At 36.9% G+C, this 24,663-nt stretch overlaps 2 protein-coding genes across 3 annotated transcripts in view; one reads left to right on the top strand and one right to left on the bottom strand.

Moving 5' to 3' along the window:
* Window positions 1–1,586: 1,586 nt before the first annotated feature.
* On the bottom strand, window positions 1,587–19,739 carry LOC131787267 (A disintegrin and metalloproteinase with thrombospondin motifs 6). 2 transcript variants are annotated; one of them, XM_059104363.2, is made up of 27 exons: window positions 19,697–19,739; window positions 18,540–18,603; window positions 17,613–17,647; window positions 16,974–17,046; window positions 16,243–16,562; window positions 15,915–16,065; window positions 15,316–15,482; window positions 14,949–15,032; window positions 14,394–14,521; window positions 14,047–14,057; window positions 13,618–13,723; window positions 12,973–13,113; window positions 12,125–12,281; window positions 11,343–11,438; window positions 10,560–10,699; window positions 10,353–10,419; window positions 10,125–10,206; window positions 8,352–8,476; window positions 8,111–8,234; window positions 7,491–7,580; window positions 6,758–6,915; window positions 6,159–6,294; window positions 5,672–5,801; window positions 5,173–5,383; window positions 4,548–4,707; window positions 3,062–3,373; window positions 1,587–2,024 (listed from the first exon to the last, which is right to left on the bottom strand). In XM_059104363.2, the coding sequence occupies exons 2-26, from the start codon at window positions 18,598–18,600 to the stop codon at window positions 3,063–3,065; spliced, it is 3,264 nt and encodes a 1,087-aa protein (XP_058960346.2). In that variant the 5' UTR covers window positions 18,601–18,603; window positions 19,697–19,739; the 3' UTR covers window positions 1,587–2,024; window position 3,062. The 2 variants fall into 2 exon arrangements, with proteins under 2 accessions (XP_058960346.2, XP_066025346.1); XM_066169249.1 differs by lacking the exon at window positions 19,697–19,739 and adding an exon at window positions 18,703–18,809.
* Window positions 19,740–24,524: 4,785 nt separating this feature from the next.
* LOC131787278 (uncharacterized) overlaps window positions 24,525–24,663 on the top strand; it is a 29,791-nt gene continuing 29,652 nt past the window's right edge. Inside the window, exon 1 of the mRNA XM_066169081.1 lies at window positions 24,525–24,608. The gene's annotated coding sequence lies outside the window, so the exon portion shown is untranslated. The remainder of the gene's footprint in view (window positions 24,609–24,663) is intronic.

Here is a 24,663-nt window from a genome sequence, read left to right on the forward strand (position 1 = left end):
TATCATAGATGAGTCGGTCGGCCATATCAATAGAAACGAAATTTCTAATAAACTTGTCTGCTCCAAATGCCATTAATTTCTCACATTCGAGGCTGACACACTGCTGTATGCCTGTAATGAACTTTACTCCTCCCTACTGATAAGTATTGTCACTCAAACTGCTGATCAGGTAAATATGACGGGCTGAAATTAAACGCATTATCATGTCTGCAAAGAAAACAGTTGGAAAATAGCATTTGAAAGCTTGAGAAAGGCAGACTTTGTGATCACCGACCGCATGGCTTTGTAGTCAAATTGAATTTTTTTTGATCATCGACCCATGGCGTCGTATTCAAATTGAAATTTTTTTCCCAAAAACTATTTACTTAGTGAAGTCTACATTGTAAGTGGACTGTTTTCTTACCGATAAGATGTGTGTGATATTTGTCTGTCTATCTATCATTCGATGCATTTTGTACTAAAAAAAAATAGTCAAGGCCAAGTTTAACAACTAAATTGCTAATATAAACCGATAAAATAAAAAGATATTTTTTTTGGCTAAAATAAATGTGTATTTCGTTTGTTAAAGGTTGGAGGAAAGGGCAAAATCAGGAGGTAAAAAAACCCTCTGTAACAGGAAGGAGTTGTTGGGAAAAGAAAAAACTTGAAGAAAACATTGGGTCGGAAATAACAGTCATCAGACAGGAAAATAAAATGTTCTTACGTAAAAAAAACTCTTCCAACATTATGATAGCATGTTTATTGTGTTGCGAACTAAAATTAACCTCTTCGGCAGACGAACCTCCCTAGGAGAACTGAATAGGTGATAACGAGGAGACGAGTCAGAAAACCCTTATCTGCTTATTCAAACAAGAATATATTGCTAAGTCAAGATAAACATCATCTGCCCAAACAATACACATAATGAAGGATGCAGGAACCAATGCATGTTTATATCGACAAAGGAATGAATGGGATAATTTTCTAAAGAAACTGTGTTACCATTGCAGGATTATTTGGCACTACCAACTGAATTGATAAGGCAAGGACGAAGAGCTAACGCTCGAAACTTCAGCGCAAAAATACTCCTTATAGTGACTAACTTACATCATCAACTGAGAATAAACTATCATGTTTATATCGATCGAGGGTAAAATTTCCGCACAGCCCCATACTACATTATGCATTCAGTTCTTGGATAGAGAAAACACTGACAAAAACAATACATTGCCATCGGGAAAACAGATTTGTTTTACAATAGTACGGGGGCTGCGCGGTAAGTATACCCGATTGAGTCTGTGACAGCGACAAAATTAGACGTTTATTTCCTTGCCAGTCCGAAAATTTAGTATTCGCCGGTTCAAAAGTGACAAACAAAGGAACAAATGGAGGGGACACTGCCATGTTCGTAAATCTGCAAACCTACCTATGAGGATCGTACAAGTTCGCTTATAAATCCAATTTGAATTTCTATTTTGGCCACAAGAGCTTATGTTAATTTAATTACAACTTAGGCTAAGACTCGATCGTTCATAAAATATAGAACATATAAGCAGAGAACTAAGTTGTTCAAGAATAGGAGAGAGTTTATTTTAGTCACAGTATTTTTATTATCTGACGGTCATTATTCCCTTAAATACATGATTATTAACAAGTTAGCCTGCGAAGCATGCGCTGAAGCATTGATTAGCGAAATTTGTCAGAGGCAGACTTAAGAGTACCAACTTCATCAAAATATCTCGGTCGAACGCGTCTCATGGGTGTGGAAATAAATTTCCGACCTTAAAACCCCACTCGCCAGATATTCTGAAAAGCTGTCCCGGAAAATTCACTGTTCTCTTGAAAAGAAATCCATCGGAAAACTGGTTGCTTTAGGAGAACAGTTTCTCGAGTGTCGGAAATGGTAGTGACAGCGTGGACTAAGTGACTCCTCTTCGAACATCTTCTACTTGATATTACTACGTCGCCTGCTCCGCAGGTTAAAATAGAAAGAGGCTGCATCATTCCAAAAGGCGATAACGTTGAAAGATTCCTAGCAGTTAGACCTGAAATACACCAGAACGAACCACAAACGATATTAAAAAAAAATTAATTTAAAAAATCTATTAGAATTAAATTTTAACTTATAAGTGGTAGGTAGGTGACAGGGGGGCCTGACGGTTAATGGACTAGACTTCTGGTAGAGAGGTTTTGGCCGGCTTATTGTGTTATGATCTTCGGTATAACAATTCTACAGCGTCTCTCTCTGCACAGGAGTATAAATGGATAATGGCGATTGTCAGGGAAGCCTGATGAGATGGTGGAGAGTAAGCTCGCGATGGACTGGCATAACAGGAGGGCAAAGCTGGGGGAGTGACTTGAGAGGGTCCTAGGGTGTCCGTGGTCCCTCCTTTATAGGCCTTTCTTAAGTATAACAAGGCATGGGGTTCGACGTGATAATCTAGTGAGTACCCTCTGTTTGACTGAAGAGTGATCCCCCATCGAAAAATCCTGACTACACCTCTGTGTAACCACTTCCGTTAAAGCTAAATGTTACCGCTTCCAAGAGAAGCTGCTAAATATTTTCTGGTTAGATCGACGTCTCCGTGATTAGTTATTTTTGGACAGAAAATTATGGTTAGCGTTTCAGTTCAGGATACGACTCCGTGTAATCAAGATCATTTTTTTGAATAGAAGACAAGCTAGACCGCAATCCTCGATAAAGTAATCAAGACCCGCGAACGTTGTTGATCGCTCCGATATAAGAACGCCCTAAGGAATAGGAAAAGAAATAAAGAGAGAAAAGATCCTGTATTGGTTTGATGTTTGAAACATTTACCTGTACCATCCAGGGGGTAGTAGTAATACTTCTAAGATATGAGCTCTGGCTTAATGGGCCACGTGGCCCCTGTACAGACTTACCTACCACATGAGTCGTAGCCAGTGGAAACTAATTCGACTAGGATAGAGTTAATTCTAATTCTTAAACCAGTTAAAGCTTGTAGGAAATCAAAGCAAAAGCCATCTAGGATCCCTTTTTTAACCCATAATTAAAAAAGTATACTAATTACCAGGGAAAGTGTTTTATACCGTTATTTCTCACCTTAGTAAAACTCATATGCATAAAAAGCGTGCTCTTTTCCGACGTTGTTCCAACATTCACTGGAAGCTCCGTACTTATCATAAGAATGCTCTGCCTCTCTACCTGTCCAACATTCTCCGTAGAACTCAAGGGCAAACATTTTGTTGTCAGGGAAATTATCGAAGACAAATTTTGCACATTTCTGAATGGTGTCGTCAATGTTGGACCAGTCGATTCCTTCATTTCGGAAATTTTTGGCAAGTTCTGGCCAAGCAGGTGGGTCTCCATCGTTAAAACAGCCTAGCCCTCTGTATCTAAGCAACGGCTGTGGGGCTAAGATTAATGAGAAGATAACAAATAAGACTCGGGTGCATGATGAGAAGCCGATAAAAATCAGCAACGGTGATGAACCAGTTTTATCATACAAACTACAGTGTTATACAAGGATTTCCAGCCCTGAGGAAAGCCGTAACAACACATGTGAAAAAAATACGATATTTTTTCACGTGTGTTTGATATCGCCAATCAGCTGCTGACACGTCACTCGCCTTCGCGCCACTTGGTCAGGTTGATAAATGAACGGCAAAGCCTTCACCGTTCTCATTCCAAGGTCGTTTGCCGGAATTTTCTCGGATTATGGTTGCTAAAACCCTGAAAAACCCGTATAGCTTACAGGTAGTGACGTTCAAGTTATGTATTCAGTGGCTTTGGTAATGGCATTTCACGCAGCTGAGAGCGAAAATCGATCACTGAAAGATTTTCCACGTGCCGATTTTGGCCGTGTACCTGAAAAGATTTCTTTTGTCGGTGAGGACAAAACTACGCCCATTGTTGTTTTTGTAATGATTCAACGCATTTTTACATCTTGAGCCTTAGCACCAACGCTCTTTACGATTTTTATTCGGGGGATTGTCGATACTTTTACTTTCATTCATTATGAAAGTGGACTTTTCTTGTCAGTAAAGGGCTATTTTGTTTATATGATAAACAAAATAATACATGCTTGCTTGTAGATATGAAATTTCTCTTCTCGTGTTCAACTCGACATCTCACTCGTTCGCTGCGCTCACTCGTGAGCCATCGTATGTAACACTCGAAGCGAAATTCCATATCTACGCGCCCCCATGTGTTATTCTCTATTTAAAGAACCGAATTTACGGTATAGGGCTTTCATTGCTACTGAACTTTAAATGGATATAGGTGGGTAATTTCTGAAAATTATGGCGCTGTGTCGGTGGAAGTTATTAAAAGATGATTTGGTTTTAACAACTGAGTTGATAATGCAAATTGGCCACCGCTGAGAGTTTAGCTCAACAAACTCTTGGTAATCAACAAGTTTCAAAACTACTGCGTCTTAGCAAGCATAGAGCATTTCTGCCATGTTAAAGTAAGGACCCATGCGGTGTTTTACTAGCCAGTGATTGGTTGATACCCCGCCTGAGGGCCATGGTCTGAGCTTACTTTATGCAGAATAAAAGTTATTTATAAAACAAACTAAATATCTTACTTGGACAGGGCACATTTGTATTGCAGTCCTTAGTGGTAGGGCTCGGTCTAGGGGCATGGTGACAAAGAATCTCAGGTACTTTGACCAGTTCTCCTCGATCATTGCGTCTCTTGCAAACGAGGCTCCTTTTCTTTGTACCTCCTCGGCATGTTGAAGAGCACTGGCAAAACAAAAACAAAACTGTCTGAAACTAAATTGAGATCAATAAATAAAGGGTTTATAACTTCCTGATATAAAAAAGAATAGATTAAATCTGCACACGGTAAAATTGGCACACAGCACTGATCATGAAGTGGCTAAAAACTATTGCCTATCTACAAGGGCGGAAACCTGCAGCAGGTTCGACAGGTAATTCGACCACGCTTTCCCCCCCTCCCATAGTTCGTCAGGTTTGCTTATGCTCATGGTAGAGGAGGCACTATGAAAGTCACGGGTCATCAAGCTCGATAAAGACTGGAATCCACAATTTTAAATCTTAACCCAACACGCTAACATATACTAGGCTTTTGCTTCTCCTGGATATAATTTTTACTGAAAATGTACGATAAAAATTCGCAAAAAATACAGACATAATCGCTTCAACATCTCTACGATGTTATCTACATTCATCACTAAATTATGTTACCTGAGACCAGGCGGTAGTTTTCCACTCGGCCTGACAAATGATCTCGTTACAGCTCCTTTGTGTTCCGCCAGAAGGTTTAGCGCCTCTGCAAGAAGAGTCTGGGAGGATCTCAAATTTCCACTGCGTCAGCTTCCGGCGGCAATGCACTTTTCGTTTTTGGACCCCTTTACCGCACGTTCTGGAACAAGAGCTCCATTCTGAACTGTACCAACTGCCATAAAATTACCATAACATTTTTTAAAAAAGCTTTCTTGAAGTGACGTCAATAGTAACCTAAATGCCTTTTCTCTGTTCTGAATGCAAAATAAGAGATAATTAAAATAATCTTGAGAAATGCCAAACTGTGTCGACCAAAACCAGAATTTGTTTTCTTAGAATGTGACAAATAGGACTTTTTGTACGTATAGTGCTTTCAAAGTATAGCATATCTCAAACACTTAGTGAAATATATGCGAACTTATGAACAATGAAAATGAATGAAAAATTGCTTTTAGCTTACTGAGGGTCGCATGGATGTGTATTGCAATACTGTTCTTCTGCAGGCTTCTTAGACTTCTTCAAGCAAATCTTATCCTCAATGTACGACCCATCATCTTTTCTTGTACAAAGAACTCTTCGGCTCTGTTTTCCTAAAAGAAAGTTGTAGAAGTAGATTCATGAGGCGTTTGTTCTTTGAAAATTTTATTTACGAGAAGAAAGTGTAATTTTGATAAAATTAACTTGGAAAAGATAGGTTCTTGTAATTTTTTTTTTTAATCTAATCGCCTATATTTCTTGAAATTCGATCTTTCTTTCTTTCAATCGTGACTTGGCCGCCGGCTTCTTCCGCAGCTTAGGCCGTTTGCTAGTTTTCATTCTGGCCTCTTAGTATTTTCCTTTTGTTGGACTGGCCGTTCTGATTGCTTGGTTTTGGTTTAAAGAGACTCAGTTATAAAGACCACCACTCATTTTTAAACAGAACTTCCTTATTCAGCTGTTTTTCACACCTTTAGCGCACTTCCAAGAACACTCGCCCCAGTCTGTCACATTCCACTCAACATCGTCAGCTCCGATATTAGATGAAATAGTTGGGTCATACAACTCGTACCACACACCTGTGTGTGAGTAACCTGCAGAAACAAACTAAAAGAGAAATTCTTTATACGAAAATTATTTTCTTATTTGTTATATCAAATAAAAATTCTGAGTTAGTACTTGAATCCCCTGAATTATTTAGTCATGAAAAATGAAGAAATGAATGTAAATAAATCTTCTCTCGAAAAGAAAGTTGCGAAGTAGAAGTTGAATGATAAATAAAATGAATGTGTTTCGGAGTGACTTGCGGCGGCGAAATCAAACGTGCAGGCTAAACTAAAAAAGACTGATTATGTGCTGCTAAATCCATCATATTTTAATCTAAACAAAAATTCACAAGCTTTTAAGATCAATTTTATTTGGCACAGAGAACCGAGATGTGGCTCGCAATTTCCATAACTGTTTTTCTTTAGAATTTTAGACGATATCTGGAAAGAGAATTTGTTCAATTTCCAAACTTTTCAGTGTTTCCCAAGTTTGCTGTCAGACACTAACTACCTCATGCACATACCACAACGGTAAGGTCCTCTGTTGTGGGTCCTGGAATGGTAATCGTGTTGATATCGTATTCTTTTTCGTGGTAATAGTGAATCTTAGTTCCAGCTGCATACACTGTTCGACTCCAAGTGGGCACTGGGATTGCATATTTACCTTCTTTATTCTTTATACCTATTAGGATATTTTAAAACATATTCCACAAGTAAGGAGTGAGTAAAAGTTTTAGATGCTTTGTGAGTTGCCATCTAACGTTTAGAAGACTATTTCCAAAATTAAAAATTAATTCATTGAGCCCCAGCCAAGATATGCAATGTTTGTGATCAGAATTGTTACTGATGTCCCGAAACATTTTGATAAGCCTGTCCCCGATTAAAAAATTTCTCTTAACTAGTTTAAAGTGGCTTGCTTTCTTAAAGGGCTGCGATGAAAATAATGTTATCAATTTGAAGGTTCTTTCCATTAATTGCCTGAAAAATAGAAATTTAAAACATGAAAAAACAAAAAAACAAAAAAACAAAAAAACAAAAAAAACCAAAAAAAAACAGAAAGGCCAATAAAAGAAGGAGAAACATTGCTAGGGGGCCAAAGCGAACTAAAATAAGAACCGAGCAAACAGCTCAAAGGGCGGGCAATTCATTGGTTGAAAGGGTGACTCAGGGCAAATTAAATCGTAACCAAAGCGAATCCATTTTACATTAACGTGGCTTGTTACTTAAATTTTTTCTTTCAATCTAAATTATACCTACCAAGCAGGTTCTTATCTGCTGAGTCTTGCTCTACAAAGATTGACGTAGAACCAATAGGAACCTCAAAAATTGTGCATGCTTTTCCTGGTCCTACAATTAAATTTGATTTTGCATAACCTTAAAATGGTTCAATGTTACAAATATTCGAAACATCTGCGGTAAATTCAGCCGGGGCACATTTACGACCGATATACTCGGTAGATATTACTATAGATATTATTAGATATACCCGGTATGTCTTCTACGACCTGAGCAAGAAACTTAATCATGGACGTAATTCTCAACACAAAAATCTTTAGCGATCATCCTCACACGTTTCTTTCTGAAACAATGCTAATTAACTAACTACTCTCGAACTATGTTGCTGATTCTTACCCCTATGCTGCTTTTTTAAAGTTTCTAAGATACTTTAAGAATATTTAGTGAAGTATATAAGGGAAAAAAAATTAGAATTTGCACTCCTTGAAACTGGGAATGCTCTTGCATTTTAATGGAAATATCGCGAACAAACTTCTTAGTATTGTTCTATCACACTGAATTGTGACGATTGAAATATTTCAGGCTCTAAGATATTAGTTTCAGGCGCACCAAAAACCGGTTAATGTTGTCACTTAACTTACCAAATCCTGGACATTTTTCTTCCCACTTTTTTCGAACAAATTTGCATGTTGAACTATCTCCTCCACAAACACCACAGCGATCTCGTCTTATCTCAGAATCAAATTCGTTACCACAAGATACGCGCTGTTTGAGTTGGAAAAAAAAAAAAATATATATCTGCCTATTTGCAGAATCAAATTTATCCCGTGGACAAAAAATCAACACAAAAAAATATGAAATATTGTGCAATTTTTGTCTTACTCTACACACTCCCTGAATGCAGACGTCTGGGATTGTGGGATCACTAAAGCATCTCGTCCCATTCTCGACGTCTCGTCGTTGAGGAAAAGCATCAAGTTTCTTTCGACATACCAACGAACAGTGATCTGATAAAGGACACGCAGTGATTTTTTATGTCACTTAAAGTTTTTAGCAGGACGTCAATCTCAGTTTGCTACTATTAAGTAATAGTTATGGTGGCCTGTCAGTTACAAGAATGAGAGATTTTAATCTGTAAATCGAGAATTAATCAAGGCATAATACATATATGTTATTTGCCGGCTGGGAGGTCCGTATGGTGAAAAACTGTGACCGAGGTCTTGAAAATACTGCCCGAGGCCGTAGGCCGAGGGCAGCATTTTCAAGACCGAGGTCACAGTTTTTCACCATACGGACCGACCCTTAGCCGGTAAATAACATATTTATTGTTTTTAAACTTGACGAAATTCTTTCCGAAAGAACCCGAATGATTTATGGCCGTAAATACGGCAAGATCTTCCATAAGCTGAAAAATTTTTGAGTGAGTAAATAGTAGTGATGCAAATTTAAGAGAGATGCCTTAGCGAAACATTTTCATTTCCGTAACGATAAAGGTGATTTAAAAGGCTTCCAAACAAACTTTGAAATATTATTTTTACAAGTATCTGTCACAATCTGACACCTGTCAATTAGAGAGCGCGCAAGAAAAAAAAAGCGTAGGAACATTTGAAAACCAACAGAACTAGTTTGGCAAGGACTGTCACGACAATGTTTTCTTCACAATCAGTTAATGATCTAACGGAAAGTATTATTCACTCTCATCGACCATTTGTTCATGTACGAAGATTTACCTCTGTTCATTAAGTAAACGGCGAGGAAAGTAATTGTGAGTAAATTCAATTTTTTTATTTTGAAGTTGTGAGAGTTTGCTCGTTTGTTTGCTGTAATGGCGTGTTTAACTCTGATCTTTCCTTCACAAAAACTAAATTCGAACGGCACACTCCGACGAGACCCAAGGGAATATATTGCGGCCTTTTATCAAAAAATTCCTTCAATTTCTGTTGTGCAATTTAAGGTACAAATGTCCAAATTGAACAGAATTGGAAAGACTCACCAGGAGCGTATATTTGTTGTAGAACTTAAATTAAAACTTCGCTCGCTCTTTCACTATGAACAAATTGCTCGAGAAAATTCAGATATTAAATGAATGAAAGTTCCATCGTTCAGTTTAACTGTAACCAAATACCTCACGTTTCAACTTTCTGGGTACTTTTTGTGAACGATTAAAATTAATTACAGACGGTTTTTAGGCCGCTTGTCAACCAACGTAATGACACTATTGCTTACACAAATTCATTCTGAAACCAATATTTTTCTGTCAACCAAAGTGATTTGATAGAGAGAAAAGAGAGGATTCATAAGTTATTTATCGGCTTGAGGTAGTGACCGACGTGTTTGCTTAAAAATACTGCCCAGCCGGAAAACGAGGTATATTTATGAAAAATGACAACGAAAGTTGGGATGTACTCGGCGACTCACGAAAGCGTTACCGTGGCCCGTGGGCAGAGATAGGAAAATACTGACCGGGTAAAGAACCAATCAGATTGCAAGATTCGTTACCGTGCCCTCTAAAAAAACAATAAAAAAAGTTATCACCAATCATGTAATATTCCGATGATATGAATTTTTTTCAGAGCCGTTTTTTTCCTTAAAATGATAACGATGACGTTGACGGTTAACGGTTAAACAACGATAACAACAATAATTATTGTACACCTGAGGTATAAAAAGCCTGGTATTCGGGGTCGATAGCCTCGCATTGGAGTTGTCGGAATGTTTTGGAGCCAGATGGACATGGCTGTTAATGAAATACAAAAAAATAAGGAAGATTGCGATTAGCTCATAATCATGATGCACCAGAACGCATATAAAAAAAAACAACAACAGCAACAACAACAACAGCAACAACAACAACAACAACAACAACAACAAAAATAATCTGACCTGTGGGTTACAAACTTTCCAATGTCCCACCGTTGGCCCAATACAATTCCTTCCTCCGTTCTTTGGTCTACAAATAGGAGTTTTAAATCTATTTTTAATCAATTATTTTCTTTTTATTTAAAAGCTAGCATAGTCCTTTCACCTAGTAATTTATTGTGTAAAATCAGATGGAGTGTATGGACCGAAAAATACTTTTGAAGGTCTTACGGTGGGTTGGTGCAAGTTCTTGATCTGTGTTGAACCCCTCCTCCACAGGGACGGGTGCAATTGGAGAAGCCCGACCAGTTACTCCAGCGGCCACGGATAACACGTGACCCGTCATCTACACACTGACCATTTATACACCACTTAAACGAGAGAACGAGAGAGAGAGGTTAGAAAATAGCTCCAGTTATAGCTAACTGTAGTATAGTAATAGCTCCCTATGTAACAAGCCCAACAGACGTTTCAATGGAGACTGCCCTGCCTCCATCACCATACTGACTTGGAAATCCATTCTTACGTCGCTCACTCACTTTTCATGCTTGTCTCCGACTAAGTAGTTAGTCTGTAAAGGAGGAATTGTTACTTTCTCCAACGAAGGGCTAACGTTTAAAAAGTTCCTTTTTTTAGTAACTCTTTTCGGTGGCCAATTTACATTATCAATTCAGTTGATAAAATCAAATTTTTTTACAGTGACCCCCATCGACGCAGCACAACAATTTCTTTAGGAACTTACTCCTTCAGAGATATTGTTATAAGCTGCTTCGCTATATTTGAGAAAGAAAGGAAAATTATTTTATTTCCGACCTAAAAGCTAATCTACTGGCTAAATCGAGTAAGAAGAACGGTAGATATCCATTTACTGAAGAACCTAAGACAAATAAAAAATGTCGGTAATTGGTGATTCATCCTGCTCTTATATTCAGACTTACCTTATACAAATGATAAATTAGTTATTGCAATTACGAATAGGTATTCTAATAAATAAATACTGGTAGGTTAAATTACATGTCTAACTCCGCATCTTGTTCCATCTGCAGGAGAAGTTGAAGATAAAAGGCATCTATAGCCATCTCTGGTGCATCCAAGTTCACCACAGTTTGTCTGCGAAGATGAGCAATGTTACTGAATCATGAAGTATTTATTACCACCGCGATCGACGACTCACCCGGAATGGTAATAGTGTTGACTAGTTCATCTGCTGGTATTCTGTATTACTTCTTTCGAGTGCAAATTTACGTTACCCACTCTCCCAATGCAGCGAAATCGTCATACAGATGATTTTACGATCACTTGCGGGATTTCCCGCCTAGCTTCGCCAGAAGTCTCCCAGCGTTTCCAGTAAAAAAGGACCGTTGTACGATACTTAATGTGAAAAATCGAGCCGGTACAATAGATCATTTCTAAATACGAAATAGGTGCAAGTATATCTTTAAACTAGTCTTAAAAATAAGTTTGGGAATGATTTGGAGCCTATTATCGTCAACAGAAATAAGCCGAATCTTGGTAAAAAATAAAGTAATCTACTGAGTAACCACTCCTCTACTCTAAGACAAGACCACAGGGCAAAAGAACACCTAATCAGCTGTTGGTACCAGTTCCTACTCTTTTTTTTCAGAGAGAAGATGATGGTGTTTTGCTAGTGTCTTAAGAACCCAAGCCACTTTATGTACGAACACACTTTGTTTGGCGTTTAAGAAAGATACCGTTCACAGAAGGAATCAAATCCAACGAGTTTAACACCACTACAAACTGAAAAGATTCTGCTATGTGTAACAGCGGTCACTTACCTTCCGTTGTGGGCATGCGTAGTAAGCCTTGCTATGAATCATTCTGCACTGTCCATCTCGGTCTACAACTTGACCAGGCAGTTTACCGTAAAATTCTTTCGGAGTTTTGGTGATGTTGGAAACTGGTGGAATGTCATCTAAACAGTCTGATCTTTGGCTGCACCAAAAAAATAACAGATTGGTAAAAGGGCTAACCCTCCCGTGAAATATAATTGACTAATGACTGATTAATTTATTAGTTAATTAACTTACTGCAATTCCTGCAATATTGATATTCAAACACATATTGCTAAGGCGTTAAATGTAATGATTTATAATACAAAAAAATCTGTAGCATAGAAAAAAATTTTTTTTTGCGAGGGAATATTGGTTGTGGCAATAATAATTTTGTATCAACATATGTTGGAAGCTTAGCCCTCGACATAGAAAGGAATTATTTTTCCTCCACATCACATCTTAGATTAGAACCGGTTATTAAGCGTCGCACAAAGCATTTTATCCAATATTCAAACCCCGTAGAGTACGGAACCCGGTCAGGACCTGATTATGGTCAACTTAGTGCTTTGTCACAAAGATGGGAATGAAGGAGAAGGTATAACAAGCCGTGAAATATATAAAGGTCATCAGACGTTTTGGTATGTAGAAGTGCTGAGTACCTTTACTAGTCGTGCGGTACTTTGACAAGCCCGCAGATCGAGTCAAAAGGCAATCAATGGGTAAAAATACTAAGCACAAAAAAACTTTCAATAACTTATTTATCATAGAATTACTGTATTTTATATGCATTTCTAAACTGGTCTTGCATAATCATCAAAATCCTTTATCAAAATCCTTTGGTGTGAAAATACCTTAAAAAGTCTTGGAAACGTTCACGACTACACGCAGACCATTTCATGGACCCAGGTCCACTCGGTAAAGTGGATGCCATGATATTTTTATTGTTCTCACAGGAAGCTGCTGCACCAGATCCGTCATGCCCCACGCTCATCCTTAAAAAAAAAAACGAAATATGAGTAAATTAAAATATTGATTTTGCATGATAGCAACTGCCTTGTATGAGGGGGCTACACCCTCCCGATCCTCTCGCTAGGGAGTTCAGGATGTCAATATGTTGACGCCTTGCATGGGAAAGCAGCGATTAAAGAAATGAACTTTCATTTCTGTCAAAAATCCTCGTAAGGAGCTCAATGTGCCAACCTTCCAAGGGGGCATCAGATCACTTCCTCAGAATAACATGGGAATGTAGCATTGAGTTTGAACTAAAAATATGAGTCACTTTCTCTCGGGATTCCATTCACAGCTCTGCGTAAGACGGCTGGGAATTGTACTCAGTTTCAAAACGCAGGCGTAGAGCTATTCTGTTTAGCAAAAATTCCGTTTCTCCACGTTCTTGTTGCCGTAGACGTCTTGATTTGCTCAAAGTCCACATGGAGACAATCATGTTTTCAGTGTCATTCATTATATTTCATAGTAAGCACGTCTGTTTAACTAACGTGTGAGCAATCTCATGAGCCACAACAATGGCACTTCCGAGTCCAATGTCGTTGGAGAGAGCAGCCCCAAAGTAGCTACGGCATGTTGATCCGACGCTAGCAATCCCTGCAAGTCATGAACACACCGTTTATTTAAACCTATTGGGAGATAATTATATTTCTAACTATTTTTCATGATATTTTTTTTCATCATTAGGATCAAGACCTTCGAATAAGGATCACAATGATGACGACGACGAAAATGATTCCTTTATTTGTACTACTGCTTACGTGGTGTTATAAATACAAAGATCACTCTCATCTTCCTGTATTGATAATAGTAATGATGATTCAACGCGCATGTCGATAACCATGGCGATAAAGGCAACGATCGTGTATGTCACTCAGTATTCAAATTTGAGCGATCAAAAAGAGGAAAAATTTACTTACCCCCAGAACTCCTGTCAAAAGAAATAAAATTTTCGTTAAAATTACATAACTGAAAACGTTCAGGTGCATAACCTGATAATGGGTTATCATCTTTCTCGCTTCGCAATTTTATTGTCGGTCTCATGAATTACTTGAGCCGCAGGTAAGAGCTGTTATCGTAGTCTAGAGGCTTGCCAGGTACCGATAAAAACAAAAACTTATTTAAATTATAAGTGAGTTGAAGGAAGGCCCTTCCACTTTCCCCCTCTCTCCCCCTTACGACTTATCAAACCTCAGACCTTCCAGGTTAAGGATAAGAGCAAATCTACAGAAATCTGCGTTGTTCATGCCAAAAGATGAAAAATTACCTTCTCGTGATCAGAACGACAACATCAGCGTGAGCAGGATCATCGTCTGACTCGGGGAAGTTTTTTCTTGCCCAGCGCTCCATAGCGGAGATTCGCTTACCTCTAGATGCACTTGAATTATAGCCAAACTAGGAAGAGTAACATAAAAAAATTATGTTTGTCTGGCTGAGAAATTTAAAGGTTTATAAAATGGATTAAGATATCATCGGAAAATGAAATAAATAAAAGGCATTTTAATATAGTTTGTACACCATATTGCTATCCTCTGAGACAGAACAGGGTCAATATACATATCTATGGCCTCAAGAGTGTTATGGAAGATCGGAACGTTTAATTTGGAGAAGCGCATAGGATATGACTCGCAGTGTTCCCCCAAGGAGATGAAACTCGGAAAAAATCAATGAAAACTTACATGTGAGGGGTCTCTGCGCCTAAACGCTCTAATAAGTATGCGAACCAGCATAAATTTGAGATAAGAGTTGTAACCTCAACATTTTATCGCATTACACCGGAGCGGTTTGTCGTAGAAACTTGCTGCAGCCACTTATCGCTTACCCCATCGTTCTTGAGCACCAAACGGACAATCACAGGAGTGATCTTTATTGGGCCAATACTGCTGTCGTGGAAAAGTCTTGAAAGCTTAGAAAAGAAGTTTATTCATTGGTTAATTGGCTCTTAGCTAACTTAGACGCTTGCTTGTGAAAAAAGGAAAATGATTTATCTTTCATGTACTGAATATCGCGAGATTTTTCTTAGCTTGTCTTTTACGTGTTTTGGCATGTTTTTTATAACTTATACTGTCGAATCGTTCGTGGAATTTTGTATTTATCACTCTACACTTCGCCATTTTTTAAAAATTTGGCTCTTTTCTTTCTTTGCTTGTATTTTAAAATGTTAAGTTTTAGTCAGTGAAAGTACTTACAATATGAGCGATAGATAAAAGATGATAAGTCGTTTCCTCTTCGCCATAGGCTGAGATCACAAAGTTGTCAGCTATCAGAGCCATCTCTAGGAACTTATGTGGAGTTTGACGTTTTTTCCTCCGGAGAAGGCCCGGTTTGGTCCTTTCAAAAGGCATCCAATCACTCTCTGAAGTGTACAAAAAAAGACAGCCTTATCGACTCTTTTCCTCCACTGAGGTTGAAGAAAAAGAGACGAAAGGGTTATCAAAAGGGGATCTACTTAAAAGTAAGACCGGACAGATGTTATGTTGTGGGACATAGAAATGATGTTTGTAATCATTTGAACCTTTTAAAAATAACTTTCAACCATCACCTTCGTTATTGTACCTCATTATATTAAGGTTTTTGGTTCCTTCGAAAACAATTTCAAAATCCTTATAACTGCCACTATAACCTTTTATTGGCTTCTTTAAACTATAAAACCACATTGTAATATCATAACGCTTGGTTCATGTTTTGAAAATTTCAGACTGCATTGAAGGAGTTCAAAGAAAGAAATTTATATAGTTATGGCGCAAATGCACGATAACAACGGCAAATAACAAGTTGAATTTCTTACTTGAAATATGGAAATCAGGAGTTAAATCTTGATTGATTGACCTTCTGTAGATAATGTGCGGAAGTCCGTGTTGAAGCTGATTCTTTTCAACAAGATTCTGTGAGAGAGGCCTAATGTAAAGTGTGTCCTGGAGAGTTTGAATGATCCCAGACTGAAAAAGTTCAAAAGAGCCAGGTAGTACCCCAGAGATAAGGTATTTGGTAAAGAAATTATGAGCTCGATCATGCATAGAAATCGAGACAAAATAACTCAATTGTTTTAGTATTAATGTACTAGTTTTGCAAACCTTAACATCAACACTGGCGCAAGATCCAGATTCAAGACTCACCAATCCTTTATTTCCGCTAATGGCGACCAGTGACTCTGGTTCCGACGTCACATGACCTGTATAATGAACGCCACGTGGCACCTCCTTATAAGTGGACTTTCCACTGTGATCTACTGTCTCAACCGCTGCTCCTGCTGTTATTTTAGGCATTACTTTTGTGACGTTAAGATGAAGTGACCTTCCAAACGCTTCAATTTTGAAGTACCAGACGTTTGGCTCGCTAGTGGCTCTCCGTGTTCTTTCTTCGTCATGATGAACGTAATCAACGAAACTCCCCGAATCATCCGATTTATAGGGAGCTATCACCTCATATTCTGGGACTACGGTGCAAAAAATGATGTAGACATTAGAATGGCTCATAACCCAATCATTAATATCCACGCTATTTAATTGGCTATTTTAGGTCATGTGGTGCAAGCACGAACTGTACTTGCGCGCTATGAAAATAAATGGGAGGCTCATGGAAAAGATAAACGCTTTTCCGGTATGTTGGCCGGTAATTTCCTCGTCTGAGATTTCAAATTTGCCATCGAATCTTAGCTTCTTGGCCAAATATTTATTTCTCAGACAATTTCTCAGCCACAGACATTATCAACCCACAAACCAGTCGACTGAAAAGGTTTATTGACTAATTAGCTTATTTAGAGAGATTTTTCTAGCTTGATCTACGTCAATAAGTTGTGAAAATCATTTACTTGATAAAGCTCCAAAGAAAGAAATGTGCATCAAACCTTTTTCTCTTGAGTCAACTCCAAATGTTTTCTGTAGTTCACTATCTGCCATGTGCAGGTGAACATCGTGGAACTAGTCAGTCAAATAGAACACCAACTGGTTAAAAGGGAATGGGTAACCGTATGATTCAATTCATGATGGTCTTACAATAGCTAAAAAGACAGTAAGAAAACTGTGATTATAATTTATTTCTCGATTACCGAACAGACTTAGCTGAGATAATGTAGTATGATCGCCCGCCCGGTTGAGTGTAGTCCTGAGAAGGACTGTTGTCGGTAGTGGTGACTGACGTTTCGACAACGTGAGTCATTATCAGAGTCAAGTGAATAGCTGTTGTCAGTCGAATGTTCTAAATCCGGTTCGTATAAGCTGATTGGTCAGTTTTTCCGAGACTGCAATTTACCTTCCTAATCAAGAAAGTGTGAAGCAAACCTGATTGGAGATGCTCTAGATATATGTAACATAAAATCATAAAATTTATGAATAAACAAAAGAGTTTCATCTTCGATCCTCGTGTGGACAGACGAAAACGATACGTTCCCCTCGTATTGACGTACATTTTCTTGGAAGCTTTCATCAATTGATTAATTGATTCTAACTTCTTGGATACAACTGAATTTTGCAGACAATAACCTTACCGTGTGTTTTTTGAATAAATTACTGCAGATGACGTCTACCAGAAAGGAAAGAAAAGAAAATGTTTGGCTAGATACAGAATATTCCTGTAATGGGAGTACTTGCTTAACTTGTGTTGGAAAATTTTAAATAGCACATTTGGATTTACCAATTAAGCATGATTGGATGACGTAACAACGTTCTTTGAATGTCACTCTTACCTTTCATATTATTTACTTTTCTCAACCCGGGAGGGCTGAAAAGTCTGGCCTCCATAACAGTTATTTACTTTAACCATATTTAAGCTTTATGAATGTTGAAATATTGCAAAAAGATCAAATGAATTGCTAAGCAAAAGAATACGGATCGTATTTTTTTTCTATAATAATTTAATCAGCTAATTAGTCCCTTTACCGGTCGCACTTTCCAGGTTCCGTTTATCAAAGCACTGAAAATTAAACAATTAGTTGGCAGTAACTTATCCAAGGAATAAAAATTATCCCTTTGTTAGTAGGGTGAGGAGGGACAAAAGAAAATGTATCCACCAGATACTTAATTAGTCGCCCCCCATATCTCTAAAACATGCATTTAGACACCTTTTAAATAAATTAAACATGTTAAATGTTCTTTATTTTCTAATTGCAGGTGGTTGAAACGCGGTTTAATTTCAACCCTAGATCATCATTTCCTTTTAGACTTTTCTTTTAAATGTTAAGCTTGTTGAATAAAATTAAGAATTTTTAGAGAGCCAGTAAAGTGAAATTATTATATGTTCTTGGAGAGTAAATCATCTTTAATAAACTAAGGCTATCGGGGAAATATTGGAAGTTAAATAAAAATTGTAAACAAGCGGCGAAATATCTGGCACAGGTATAAATCATATGGCATCCACCTTCAAAAGAGATGTGTTAGATGAAAGTAGTAACTAGTTAATAATTACATCAACTTACCTCCGTTGATGAAAATATTCATTAGATAAATTGCAAAGAAAATCTTCCATTTCAGATTCATATTCTGGAAAAAAAATTGACGGCAATGGTACTTGTCATTTAGAAAATGAATATTAAATTTGTTACATTTTTCGTTCAAGATATTGCGCTAAAATACACTTACGGTAAAAATCGAACCAATGTATAACTTAAGCGATATTGGGTATGTAATCTTTTTAAGTAGAATTTTGTTTTGCTATTAGGTAGTGCAAAATATTCGTTACAGAGTTTTCAGTATCATTGAGAGTTTTTTTTCCTGTAATTGTCTACAGTTTCACATATTTATATGTGGACAGCTGGTTAAATTCGTTTGTCAAAATAACATTGCTTTAGTAAATGGACTTTTTGTTTCAAATTTTTTTCTTTTCTTGTTACCAAAATTGTCATTGTTATCTTTTGTGACATGTTTTATTTAAATGTGACTGAATGTTGATGGAAACGGTTCTCTTTGCAAGTTTTATTATTGAAATTAAATATTAGATCTAAGCATATTTTTAACCGTGTCCTGCTAGTATAATATTTTGTATTTTGTGATTAACAGATCATTACACTCCTTGTGAAGGTAACGATTTAGTTTTTGTTGTTTTAAGTCCCTCCTATTGGGCTTGTGTACGGTTTGTTACCAAGAAGTTTCACACTGAAATTTGGGGGTATATCGTGTTTCTCAGTGTGAAAAAGGCAGACCGCATGGTCCTAAGGACCCCCCTCGCATCCCCCGAGCTGTGACCTTGTATTTATATAAAGAGAGGGGCAGAAGGAGTCTTATGATTATACATGTGTGATAGTCCAAAGAAGGTTTGCGTAAATTTGAAAGCTAACTTTTCTTAATGTATGATAATTTATAACATACAATGTTTGGCTAATGCTATTTTTAGGATTTTTTCCCCAAAACTTGTAATTCTTAAAATTAAGAAAAACGTTTCTCCATTTTCACTGTCCAAAATGCTCTCCAATTCAAATTCAAGAGAAAGTATAACAGTGTTTGCATCTCTCTTTATATTAATCATTTGACACTTTAAAAAGGTATCCTCGTTGTGTTAACGCCTGCCTTGAATTGAATTGGAAGTGCAACTAAAGATTGTGTCTTATAATTCATAGATCAATTCACTGGTACTTGCCTGTGATATCAAATGTATCAGATCTGCCTTTAGGAGGACGCCAAGCTGTAAATTAAGTGTTTGATATCTTTAGGTAAGGCGTTTGAAATAATGCCTTATAAATGATATCAAGATGTACCAATTGACAAAGTCGTAAAATAGACTTAAAAAAAACTTTTTCACATTAAGTGGTATCACGAGGAAAAAACATGTTTGTTTAGTAGGGAAAGGCCGGAAAACTTAAATTCAGATAGCGACACATTTTGACGCATCAGAAATTCTCTTTGACAGAACCATGTGGGAGAAGAAAAAATGAAAGGAAATGGCGTTGGTCAACGACGGAAAAACGTGGATAAACAATTCAGTTGCGCATCTAAGGCTCCGCTCCTTGAATTTAGAAAAGTTAGATAATGAAGAACAATTTTAGATAATATGTATTCATATTTAAAGCAAAATCTTCAAATATCTGGGGCTACAAAATTTTTAAGGATACTACCCTTAGGTACAAATTGTCCCACCGAAAAACTCTCGCCTGGACTCGACAAATTGCCGACCAAGGTTTGAACCATCCCATGTAAGGGTTTCGGACGAAAACGAACAATAGCTGCAAGTTCCTAAAACTCCTTTTTAGAAAAGAACCCTGTCAAAGACGCTGTCTAGGTCCTAACACCCTAACACCCTGTTAGTTGGCAGCTCATATCGTTTCAGGCTGATTAAGGTAATGCTTCTCATGGAAGGAGGGAGAGGAGGGTGCCCATCTTTAGTACTCAGTCCTTGAATACTAACCTGTACTGTTGGGCAGCTTCCGAGAGAAAAGGCTCAGTTGGCACTTGGCCGATGTGATTCGTAGTCGCTAAAAGATAGATAGATAGGTAAATAGGTTGATAGATAGATGGGTAGACAAATAATCGGGTTTGCTGAACGAAATATTGGAATAACTATGAAATGATAACGAAACGTTAAACGTATGTAGACGACATATACGATACTACAACGATCATTTAATTTTTTTATTTTGAATCCCGAAGGGCAACGTTTCAAAAGTCTCGTAAGGACGGAATAGTCCAGGCCCTCTCAATTCGTTATAATAAACTCATGTCACTTTTTATTTTCACATTTCAGCATTTCTCTTTAGCACTGAACTACACCTCTCAAAACTTCCTTCTACGAGTACATTGACATGCTGCTGTATTCAGAAATCGCTTTCCAGATTGTTAGAATGGACGAAATGAAGATGTACTATCAACGGAACCTTAAGATTGACCTTTAGTTGTCGTTAGATCGTTTATCATAAACAAAAGACTGACTTAAAAAGACTTTTAAGAAGACTGAAAGGATTGACAGACTGAAAAGTGCCATCTGGCATGACGTTTCACTTTAGCGCCTGTCATGAACGAATTGTCTTCATCAGTTCAAGTATACTTATCGGTCGATACGGAATCAGCTCCGGTGGAAAAAAAATCCTTCTTTAACCACGGTATGACGTCATGCACGCTTTTATTTTTAACCTATATTATTAAAAGTTAGACTTTTTTAGAGCAGGAACAGTGGAAAATAGTTTGAGAAATCAGAGGATCTAGAAATCCAGGGTGAAAAAAACAGGATCATATGTGCGTCGACGAGACTAAACGCGTTAAAAGGGTTTCAAGCAATCGCGACACCATTCTGATTAATAACACGATTCCAAAAAATTAGATAAACTTAGAGCCAAGCTTGCTGAAAGCAAGAAAAGCAAAATTCTTTTCTCGGGTCACTTAATTTTTATCCAATCCTTAAGTAGATACAAACGCAATATAGAACGATATCTCCTGTAAACAATCGGCACAAGTGCCTTAAAAGTAAGTAAAAAAAAATAATTTGAGACCGTTATGCTGTTCGGGAAAAGTAATTTTATTCTGTATTTTTCTTTTATATTTTCGACGGCAACAAATACAAGCCACTCTCGTTAAGGGAGGGGCAAATTAATTTGTTCATCTTTTATCCAAAACGATTTCAATCTTCATGGCTGTGTCTTTTACATTTGGTTCTACAAAACAAAAACAGAACGAGTAATTTGAATTCGCGTACAAATTTAACAATGTCATTTCATGAATAGTGGACTAATGGGTTTCCTAGGATGCAGATAGGTGTGAGATAATTCCGCCATTGTTTACTCATTTTGTAACAATGTCCCACGCTTTTGACACTTAAATCGAACCTTTTCTCTTATTTGTTCTTTGATTTGTGACGTATTGAAAAATGTTCCAGATGTTTCGGGGGAGTTTTGTTGAAAAGAAACATTGGGTGGTTTCTGTTTCTGTTTTGATGAAACTTCATGCTACTGTGTTTCTTTCAAGGACACCATACACTGTTTGATGTTTCATTCAGTGCTGAGGTTCAGCAAAAATCGCAAAAGGCGTCTAGCTGAATACAGAAAAAGATCAAGCATATGTCCTTTTCACGCCAGAAAAGATATGTTTAACCAATTGAACTATAAAAAGAAAATTTTTAGGGATTCAATGAATCATCAACTTGTGCTTTCATTGTGCTAGATTTGAGGTTGACAACCATCGGTTTCAGGAGCTCCAATTCTATACAGAAATTCATTTTTAACCTTGTTTAACAAACCAGCTTTAAAAGGTGTTTTATCTCTGGTGTAGATTAGGTTTAAGATTGGAGTGCAGTTTTCAAATTTGAAACTTTCATTTATTCTGATCATAACAATTTTAATATGAGATAACTGGGAAACAGGGAAACAGTTATCGCTAGGGCCACCATAACTTTGTTCTTTCCTTTTTACCCAATAAGTAGCTAGTCTTGTTAAACGATAAAACTAACTCGAATATTTCGATGTAAGTCGTTACAACAAATCTATGTCTTTATGCACTAGAAATGAAATATTTTTTTTTATGTGTAAGTGACTGTTTTAGATCATTAAGTTATCACTATCTTCTTATCCTAAAAACACCTCCCCTTCCCAATACCCGGAAATGATTAAGATTACAGGGTATCACTTCAACTAGATATAGAAGCACATTGAAGAATAAATTTATGAAGTACTTAAAAGGCCATATCGAATGTTTAGAAAAGACAATTGTGCTTTGCTTTCTTAAATGCTGCAGTTTTTCGCTCCAAAAATGTTTGGAAGAGCTATGGGATCTATTTTATAACGATAACGTGCAGTTTTGAGGCCGTGAAGTTCATTCTTTCACTCCTTTTAATTTTTGTTTCCATGTGTCTATAAATCAGTAATTTCCATATTTTCTTTCAGATTTCATCGCTTTATTCAGCTCACACAGAAATATTCTTATAACGATATGAAAATGATTTATGTGAGGAGTTGAGGAATAAGAACTGAATATGTCATCGTTTCTTTTCTTTTTTCAAGTCTTTACAAAAAGATGATAAAATCAATCTCTAAATAGAAATATCTAATTCAGAGTTATTGATTGCTATTTTAGCTAAGTTGGAGTATTTTCCTGAGGGCTTAGACTGTGCATACATAGAAAGACCCGCATGCATTTGATAGATAAAAATTCGTCTTCATAAAATTAATATCTTATTATATATTATTTCTTTTTATTGTATCACTCCTAAAACTGTCGATTTTTTCAGTTTAAATCTGTTTGAATTCCAAATTTCACCTGTATTCTCAGCTTGTCTACCCTAAAAATTCACTTTATCTCCTCTAAAAAAGATTATCATTATTTTAGACTATGAGAAGTCCCGGTTTTATCAGTGAAGATAGGCCAGACTCGCTTAAAAACATTATCTAATACATGTTATTATTAAAATTCTCATTTAAGCGAACAATAATCTCTTATCTCAGTGATTACTAAGTATATATAATGACGTCAGTTGCGTGATTCTTTTTAATATTTTGAACTCTTATTTACACAATACAGTGTTGGTACTCTAATACAGGAAATTGCTCGTCAAAGTCTTTTTCAAAAAAGGGATTACTGTCTTTCTATAAGAAACAGCAGCGAAGTTTAGAGTGGGATGTTATTTACTCAAAGGACAACACTTATTTACTGTTTATTTACTTTTGGTGGGGTGATAAGGTATGGTTATTAAATACAAAGTCTTTTAATTACTAAAATCTTACAAAGATCGATGTTTAACATTTGTCATGATTTGTTTAGATCGTGGGACAAAAAGTAAATTTGAGTTTCCCGCAAGGTTTAAGATCACAGTATTTTCTGGCATCTTGGTTGCATATTTAACCGCTTGAGCTACAGAGAACTTGTTCGCGAGCCTATGAATATTCTTAGTGCATGTTGAAGTGGAGAACAGAGCAGAAACTAAAATTGTCAGCTTCAACCTGTTGAGCGCATTGGCATCATACCGTGATAAACCTAATGAAACGACTCTTAAATCTTAAAAGTAATTGTAGTCCAAGCTTAACATTATTGCAAAAGAAGACACTTCTTTCAAACCAGCTTCTTAGTTTTCAAAATGAGTTTGTTTTAGAAATCCAATAAAACAGATATTTTCAAAATCTGAGCATATCATGGGAACCAATCAAAAAGGTACACCTGGGTACTAATAAATGGACAATTTAAAATCTTAATCGAAAAGGACACCTTAAACCGTTGTAATTCATTCTTAAGAAAATCTTTGATAAAGTTTCTTCTGGTTAAATTCCACCTGTGAAGAATTAGTTGCAATTTTCTCCAAAAAGCCAGTAAACGGTACGTTGTGGTCTTATATTCAGGTATTTTCGAAGGTATACGATAACAATGTAACCATGTGACAATGCACTGTTTCTATTATTACTTTTTTTTTTTTTCATCTTTAAATTTCAACAACGGCTGTAAGTTTTCATTTTCACCCCATTCACTAAGCTCTGCAAGTAATTTGTTCCTATTCAGTTCGTTCGACTCTTCTCCTCTTCCAAAGAGAATTAGCTGTCGCTGTACGTGCCCACGGCTTGAATACTTAGGAATGATAGGTGACAACCATTAGCAAGGATTGTTAGCAAATTTTTTAAATGAACTGTACTCTAA

Source organism: Pocillopora verrucosa, chromosome 6 (genome assembly GCF_036669915.1).
Source record: "Pocillopora verrucosa isolate sample1 chromosome 6, ASM3666991v2, whole genome shotgun sequence".
In the NCBI taxonomy this organism is placed as follows: domain Eukaryota; kingdom Metazoa; phylum Cnidaria; class Anthozoa; order Scleractinia; family Pocilloporidae; genus Pocillopora; species Pocillopora verrucosa.